This window comes from Chionomys nivalis, chromosome 9 (assembly GCF_950005125.1).
Source record: "Chionomys nivalis chromosome 9, mChiNiv1.1, whole genome shotgun sequence".
NCBI classification, from domain to species: Eukaryota; Metazoa; Chordata; class Mammalia; order Rodentia; family Cricetidae; genus Chionomys; species Chionomys nivalis.
In genome coordinates this window covers 25,254,793-25,263,591 of record NC_080094.1, presented here as the reverse complement: position 1 = coordinate 25,263,591, position 8,799 = coordinate 25,254,793, and the positions used below count along the sequence as shown (strand labels likewise).

At 51.5% G+C, this 8,799-nt stretch overlaps 1 protein-coding gene across 1 annotated transcript; it reads left to right on the top strand.

Moving 5' to 3' along the window:
- Positions 1 to 322: 322 nt before the first annotated feature.
- Id1 (inhibitor of DNA binding 1) lies at positions 323 to 1,449 on the top strand. The gene is made up of 2 exons (XM_057781451.1): positions 323 to 810; positions 1,012 to 1,449. The coding sequence occupies exons 1-2, from the start codon at positions 397 to 399 to the stop codon at positions 1,051 to 1,053; spliced, it is 456 nt and encodes a 151-aa protein (XP_057637434.1). The 5' UTR covers positions 323 to 396; the 3' UTR covers positions 1,054 to 1,449.
- The last annotated feature ends 7,350 nt before the right edge of the window (positions 1,450 to 8,799 follow it).

The following is an 8,799-nucleotide window of genomic DNA, read 5'->3' as shown; positions in this document are numbered from 1 at the left end:
CAAAATAGACTTGGAGAAGCGAGAGAGAGACCACGAGAAGCTGATTCCTGGGGTCTTTTTGTTATCCGCAAAATTGGCTTAGGCTCTTTGCTCCCTTCAGGAGGAATCCACTAGCCGCTCTGCCCAAGCCCTCCCACCCTCTCTGTTCTTGAGCCCCATTACCTTTCCACCAACCCAGGGGTGCACGGAGCTGGGACTCGAGGGTGCGCTAAGCCACGCCTCCAGAGAAACCATTGGTTGCTTTTGAACGTTCTGAACCCGCCCTGGGTCCGCCCTTATAAAAGCCTGGCTTCAGCGCACAGCCCTCTCATTGTACAACCTTCCTTCAACTTCTGTGTCCTCTTCCTGCACTCCCTTCTTAGGCATCTCCGCTTCTCTCCGCCTGTCCTTAGGATCATGAAGGTCGCCAGTGGCAGCGCCGCGGCCACCGCGGGCCCCAGCTGCTCGCTGAAGGCGGGCAGGACCGCGGGCGGCGCGGGCGAGGTTGTGCTCGGTCTGTCCGAGCAGAGCGTAGCTATCTCGCGCTGCGCCGGGACGCGCCTGCCGGCCCTGCTGGACGAACAGCAGGTGAACGTCCTGCTCTACGACATGAACGGCTGCTACTCACGCCTCAAGGAACTGGTGCCCACCCTGCCTCAGAACCGCAAAGTGAGCAAGGTGGAGATCCTGCAGCACGTTATCGACTACATCAGGGACCTGCAGCTGGAGCTGAACTCGGAATCCGAAGTCGGGTCAGCCGGAGGCCGGGGACTGCCCGTTCGGGCTCCGCTCAGCACCCTGAATGGCGAGATCAGTGCCTTGGCAGCCGAGGTGAGCTCCGAGTCGGAACATTACATTATTCTCCTGTGAATGGGGAAACTGAGGTCACGGGGAGGGATTAGTAGTATGTCCCCCTTTTCGGGTGCGTGGCTATTTAGGAGCGCCTAATAGGAAATAGCTGGCTCCTTCATCGTGGAGCCAGCTTCATCCTTCCATCCTGTCTCATGCCTTATCTCGCTCTGGTGTTCACAGGCGGCATGTGTTCCAGCCGACGATCGCATCTTGTGTCGCTGAAGCGGCGCGCTGAGGGACCAGACGGACTCCAGCCCTTCGGGAGGCAAGAGGAATAAGGTGTTCTCGGTTCTCCAGGGGAGCCCGGGGAAAGACTCTTCTGCGGTCACCGGACTCTTGGCGGATATGGCCAGGGGGCTAGAGGGTTGACCAGCGCAGGCTCACCCTCTCTCCAAGACCTTTCAGCCTCCAGAGACTTTGGGGGAGGGGGTTAACCAACCCCGTGTGTTTCTATTTTTTGAAAAGCAGACATTTTTTTAAATGGTCACATTTCGTGCTTCTCAGATTTCTGAGGAAATGTTTTGTATTGTATATTACAATGATCACTGGCTAAGAATATTATTGTTTTACAATAGTTATATGGGGGTGGGCTTTTTGTTGTTATTAAACAAATACTTTAGATAATGTTGCAGTGACTTCTTGGATGGGGGAGGGGCCTGGGGCAGGAGTGACCTCTGACCATTTTCACAGCTGGTGTTGAGAATCGAGGAATTGGAGGGCCACATCTGGACTGTCATTCTTACCGACCTGAATGAATGTTTCCGGTGTCTTTAATGTCTATTCTTTCCCTCATCCCTGGCGGTTTCCCTGTTCCCTAGTGTCATAAAATGAAATCCTCTAGACCTCTAGGAGGGTTTCTCAAAGTGGTCCCTAGGCCATCTGGATCACCCTGGGAGGTTGTTAAAATGCAGATGGACCCGCTGGGTTGGCCCGCTCCGGGCTGGGGAGTATTTAAGCCATTCAAGTTGGAAAAGCAGGTCACTGGACCATTCATTTCCTTGCCAAGGGCAGGGGTGTGTGTGTGTGTGTGTGCTTGTGTTGTGCTGAGACCTAGGGAAAGGGGCCTGCATAGGGTCATAGCTTGCCTGAAGCGAGACTTGTGTGACTCCCCCCCTCTTCCCTGCTGAGCCACCTTTCTCTGGATGCCAGCAGGCTGCCTTAGGGCTCCAGGCTTGTCCAAGTGGGTGATGAAATTGGCAGGGTTAGGCCCTGCACAGCTGCAGGGCCACCTGCTCTGGGTCTGAACTCAACCCCCTCACCCTGGCCTGGCTACGCTAGCAGACCGACATTGCTCCCAAGGCTACTGTGTGGGCGAGTCATGTCCCCAACTCCTGACAAGTAGAAAGGTTTATTTTCACTCAGGCTCTCTCTACCTGGACGTGTGGCTTTGTGCTCAAAAGGGGAATGCACGGGGCTTGCCTGGGTACGACCTGAGGATCTCTGCAGGAGACGGGCATCTCCGCTGTGCAGGCTTGGGGTGGGCGGTGTATGTAGGTAGCAGGGCACACATGAGCGCATGGGTTCTGCAGACGAGGGTGTGCCCTCCAGCCCTTTGGGCTCTGCTTGGGGGCTTTGTGCTCCTACCTGCTTGGCTCTGGGTTGGTAGGTAGTGTGCATGGTATGGGTTGTAGAGCCACACTGGGCTCCTTTGTAACTGTAGATTGCTTGGCATTTCTAGGCCACCACTGCTCTGGGGCAACGGTGGGGCAGCTGTGTTTAGGCAAGCCATTTCTCAAGTACAGTTCCCACCTCCCTGGCCAATTGTGAGTTAGACCTTGGGGACACCGTCCTTCAAGTATCTCTGCCAGGTTAATTCCCATGGGGAAATGGAGTCCTGGGAAAAGCAAAGACCTTGTCCCCAATAGTAAGAACTAACAAATCAACCAGTTATACTAAAGCATGGTACCAGACAGCCTGGTCCGTGTCGTGAGATCCAGGCAACCCAGAGTTACACAGGGAGACCCTGTCTCAAATTACAAAATAAGGATCAAAACTCAATAACAATACCTAGAGCCAGGAGCCAGACCGCTCCTTTGCTTGAAGGATATCATGGATCCTCACTGAGGTTAAAGGCAGAACTCTGAGCCCAGTTATATCACTGAAGAAATACGCTGAACAAAAATAAAATTTGGAAATATTTACCGAGCACTTACATTAAGTTTAACACTAAGCCAGCTACATAAAAAGACCTCAAGCATTTGATGGGCTTGACTAAGCAGTGCAGTATTTGTAGGTGGTTAAACCCTTTGCTGTGCCCTCTCCACCTGGCAGTTTTATAGTACTAACCTCACAGAATTGTCCAGAATAAATGAATTCAGCACAGAGTTTAGCACATTGCCTGGTACATAAGACAGTTAGAAATTATTAATCGGAGGCACACATGTGTGCACCCACTTCCTCACCATGTGAGCCCCCACACACACACTTGCAAGCCCACCCACCGGGACGTGGGCGTACCCCCGCGTGCACCTCTACCCTGCAGAGCCTTTTTCTAGCCCAGGAAGGGGCCGCTGCGCCCCTGGCCACTTCCCCCCCCTCCCCCCCCCCCCCCCCCCCCCCGCCATCCAGGCACACTCTGGCTTCCACGTTTCCCTCTCTTCCTCTTTGGCCCGGACCCAGCCCATCTGGAGGCCGGCTCCGCAGCGGCCTGGGAGCGTTTCCATCAGCTGGGCCCGAGGAATGCGGAGCTATTTAACCTGAGCATCCCCAGGTGTACGGAGGCGCCTGGCTGTCTGGGCCCGCCGACTTTGGCAGGGCCGCGCTAGACAAACAGCGGCCGCCCCCGCCCTGCCCCTCCGCCCGCAGCTGCAGCCAGGCCTGGGAACCGGGCGGGCGCCGGCAGCTTGCATAAGAGATACCAAGGAGGGAGGGGGCCAGAGGCCACCAATGTGTATACATATCCCAGTTGTGTGTGTACCCCAGACCAAAGGCCAGAGGCCACCAGTGTGTGTGTGTGTGTGTGTGTGTGTGTGTGTGAGAGAGAGAGAGAGAGAGAGAGAGAGAGAGAGAGAGAGAGAGAGAGAGAGAGAGAGAGAGAGAGAGAGAGAGAACCCCAAACTCAGGGCCAGAGGCCACCAACGTGTGTGGTGTGTGTGTGCACAAACCAAGCTCTCCTTTGGAAATCATTAACATCTCAAACCCTCCCAGTGGTGTGGCTAGGATCAGAGTGAAAACTGAAGAGGAACCACAGGGCAAGTTCCTTGGGTGCAGGACTTAGGGTCCTCTTTATTTAACAAACACACAGTGCTTAGTATTTGCTAGGGCTTCTCCTGCACTGAGTCTTAGTGATTAAAGACTACATATACATAATATTAAAAACATCACTTTATTTAACCCCTTAGTGACCCAGTGCAATCTCCTGCTCACTTTGTGCTAAGCCGGCTCTCCGCCCCTTAAGCTCAATTTAATAGCTACAATAGTAAAGGTTGAGCCTCAAACATGCTAGACAAGTGTCCCATGACCAACCACAGCCCTAGCTCTTTTTTTTGAGACAGCAGCTCACTCTGTAGCCTGCCCATAAGCAAGTCGACTTGAAATGGCATCCTCCTGCCTCTGAATACAAACTGAGGCACTGAGGCAGGAGGATCAGGACTTCAAGGTAATTCCCACCTACGTAACAAATTTGAGGCCAGCCTGGGCTACATGAAACCCTGTCTCAAACAACAAGAACAAAATCTAACTGGAATCAGGAAAGGTAGCAATAACCCAGACTCCCTCTGTATCTAAGATGTCCCGGATCAAGTTGTGTGATCTCCTTTGAGAGGACACGGGTCACGATAGCTAGGCATAGGTCTGAAGACAGGTGGAAAGCAACCAAATTCTATGGGAAGGTCTGGTCCTGTCTGGAGACTGACGAATCATCAAGCCCTGACGATGCAACCTAACTCAGGGGCCAGTCATGTTTCTTGAGTTTTTGTTGCTTTGGTTTTGAGGCAGGTTTTCTCTGCGTGGCCCTGATTGTCCTGAAACTTGCTAGGTAGACCAGGCTGGCCTCGGACTCACAGAGATTCACCTGTCTCTGCCTCCCAAATGTTGAGATTAAAGGTGTGTGCCACCACCGCCAGGCCTTAGACTTTTTCTTAATGACATTTGTTTTTCTTTATTGTTTGCTTGGTTTCTTTCTTCCTTTTTTCTGGATCACTCTGTAGACCAGGCTGGCCTCACACTCATGAGATCCACCTGCCTCTGCATCCAGAGTGCTAGAATCAAAAGTGTGTGCCATCAATTGTTAGTTTCCACCGCGGCAGCAGCCTCAGCCTGCCTCCGCCACCAATATCATCCTGTCACAGGTGCCTTTCCACCATGGCTGGGCGGCACGTGCACCCCTTAAAAGTACCCACCAGGCACAGCTCGCTCTCTTGTCTCTTACTCCTCTCTTGTTCCTCTTGTCTTTTCCCTGTTCTCATCTGCCTGCCTGCCTGCCTGCCTGCCTCTCTCAGGTCCCCAATCCGACATGGCGTTTCACTCTTTTACTCCCCCGCCCCCCAAACTCTTTCATTAACTCTGTTGCACATCGCGTGTTTGTTTAATGGCATACCTGGACAGGGCCCAATGAAAGGTACCCACTTCTCTTTCTTTTTTATTTATCATTACAACTACGCCTGGCTTGTTTTGAGTTTGAGACAAGGCTTTACCTTATTACCCAGGCTGGCCCTGAACTCAAGGCAGTCCTCCTGCCTCAGACTCTCACTTGCTAGGATTACAAGTATGAGCCAGCCAAGGCACCCAGCAATAGCATTGAATGCCAGAACCTCCAACCAGAGAGGGTTACCTAACGGCCAGGTTAACATAGCTGGGTTCCCAAGTGGTAGGCAGACCTCAGATCCTGCCTTGCTGCTCTAGTGAAAGGAGGTGAGTCACGGGCCGGGCAGGAGTTGGGTGAGGCTGGGGTGAGGACCAGGCACCACTTTCCTGGAAAAGGAAGGGAAGAGGAAACAGGGCTAGGAGGAACCACAGGTCGGGGGAACAGGCCTGGCTCCCTTATCTCTCTGACCCCACCCTGGCTGGCTCTGCTTCCTGCCCCCGATTCTTGCAAAACCTTCTTCCCAGAGCTTCCCCCAAGAGAGGTGCCCCAGGCCCGTACAGGGTTGCATCAGGGTCTTGTGCAAGGAGCGGTTAGGAGAGGATGAGAGGTTGGCTGTGTGCCAAGAGGGAAGCAGGAAAGCCAGTCCCGGTGCCATTTCTGATCGGATGTTTGCTTCTTCGGCCCGGCTCTCCAGCATCGCAAGCTTTCTACCCGCTGCTCTGAGGTTCCTGCAAAGTCAAACCTACACAGCCTGAGCTCCAGGCTAAGCTGCTGTTGCTTCTACCAGGAAATTTATAGGCGTCCCAACTGTTATTCATCGTGTAGTTAGAAAGCTCTTCCCGTACACTGGGAACAGATTGCCGGAACTAAATTCCGGCAAGACTAGGTACCATCTAGGAATTTCCATTCTTAGTTAAAGACTGACAGTGAATGAATAAATAATATATTGATATACACACATATACAGCCTGAGGTTCATTTACTCTGAAATGAGCCAAAAAGCTTAAAGTTCAAGGCTCCTCACTCATAAGAGTTCTAGCTTAGAGTTCACAGGTTTCTTTGTGCAGTTTGTAAAATTTGAATGTTGTATTCTTGCTAGAGGCTACACAAAACCTACGTTGTGTGTTGTACATGAGGCGAGGCAAGACAGAAGAATCACGCTTACGTATCGTGTTTGTGTTCCATTCTTGGGTTTAAGACCCGGCATCTCTAAGCCAGGATAGGAATGGAGGAGATTGCTGACATATACTCACCCTTCTCCAGGGGCCCTCCTGTGGGCTCTGGTTTATCTCTGGCTATTCGCGCCCCCTCTCGGAAAGAACTGGAACTGCGCCCGCATGGGCGAGAAACCCCGATTGGGTAAAAGACAGCCTGAATCCTAGCGGCCTCTAATGGACTGTGAGAGTATTAAATGCCTGGGTGTGTGTGTGTGTGTGTGTGTGCGCGCGCGCGCTTTGCTGTTTGGTATGTATTCAGGTACTCAGATAACTGCACACCAGAATCCAGAAACTTCCATCCACATCAGAACTCTGATTAAGATCTTACATATTTCTGGGCTGCAGTGGCACCTGCCTTTAATCCCAGCACTGGGGAAGCAGAGGTTGGTGGGTCTCTGTAAATTCAAGGTCAGCCTGGTCTACCTTGTGAGTTCCCAGACAGCTAGGGCTGTTACACAAAGAAACCCTGTCTCAAAACAAACAAAAAAACAAAACAAAACAGTATCTCAGACTGCCCTTGGGCTCTTTTATGTAGCTGGGTATGCTCTTGAACTTTTGATCCTCATGCAATCATCTTCCAAGTGCTGGGACTCTAGACATGCAATACCACACAAAACCTGAGGTCATCCTCAACTACAGAATTCCAGGTCAGCCTGGGCTACAAGTAAAATCCTCTCTTACGTGACTAAACAGGTGACAGAGAGAGTTTTGGTTCATTGTTTCACAAGGTTGAGGCCATCATGGTAGGGAGGACATGGGGAGCGGAGTTTACATAATGGTGGACAGGTGGGAAGGTCCACAGCAGAAAGCAGCAGAGATAAGATTTTCCCAAGGACCTACCTCCTACCTTCTTAAAGTTAGGTGCGGGCTCCTAAAGTTTCCAGAACCTCCCACCATAGTACCTCTACCTGGAGGCCAGGTGCTAACACCACAAGCCTGTGAGGGGCACTTTCTATTCGAATCATAACAGACCTGCCTCATGATACAAACTGTAGAGAGCTAATGGTGTATCTCGGGGTGGAACACAGGCATTACCCTGGGTTTGAGTGAGGCCCAGCACAGAAACAAAACAGACCAAACACAAAACAAAAATAGAACCCATTAAGTGACCAGAGGGATTTTTGTTTGTTTTGGTAGGGGGTTCAAGAAAGTATTTTTTGTGTTGCCTTGGAACTAGCTCTGTAGACCAGACTGGCCCTGAACTCAAGAGATCTGGCCCTGCCTCCCAGATGCTGAGATTAAAGGCCTGTGCCACCACTACTCAGCTGACTCCAGTTTTGTTTTTTGGGCCTGGGTCTCACTGTGTAGCCTGGGGTAGCCTGGAATTTACTATGTAGTCTCGCAGAAATATATACTTGCCTCTGCTTTCAGGAACTAAAAGTGTAGGCTGCCAGGCCTGGTCCAAAGTTTTGTTTTTGTTTGTTGTCATTGAGGCAGGGTCTCAGTCTGGCCCAGGCTGACCTGGGATTCACACTGTGCACCCAGGCAATTTCAATGCTGCCCCGATGTCCTGAGTGCTGAGATCACAGCCCCGGCATTGAGGAGAGGAGAATGTAAGCCTTGGACATCTAGAACCCAGAGCCGTGGACAGGGGCACTGAGAACAGCTCTGGTTCCAAAATCCCCTGATGATATGCAACCCTTCACATGCTCACCGGCACCCTCTTGTTCTGACCTGCAGACTTTGCACAAAAAAAAATTTTCAAAGAGTGTTTGCCAAGCCTCCTTTATCTGAATTCACCTCCGGGAACCAAGTCCAGTTTGGGAACTCTCGCCAGCTCCCCTGGGGCTACAGTTTGGATTTGAAGTGACTTTCCAAAAGCTTCCAGTATTCAAGGTTTGGTCTCTAGCTCAAGGCAATGCTCGCGGGTGACTAGATCACGAGGCCTCGCTCATCCATAGATTAAGTCACTGCTGGTTGGATTCATTATTAAATTTTTTGTTTGTTTTTCCAGACAGGATTTCTCTGTGTAGCCTTGGCGGTCCTGGAACTTGCTCTATAGACCAGGTTGGCCTCAAACTCAGAGATCTGACTGCCTTCTGCCTCTAAAGTGCTGAGATTAAAGGTGTGGGCCACCACCACCCAGCTCCCAGTGATTGAATTTTATCTTTTTTTGTGTGTGTATGGGTGTTTAGTATGCATGCCTGTCTGTATACCTTGTGCATGCCTGACACCCAAGAAGGCCAGAAGAGGGTGTCAGATCCCCTAAAACAGGGAGCTGCCACC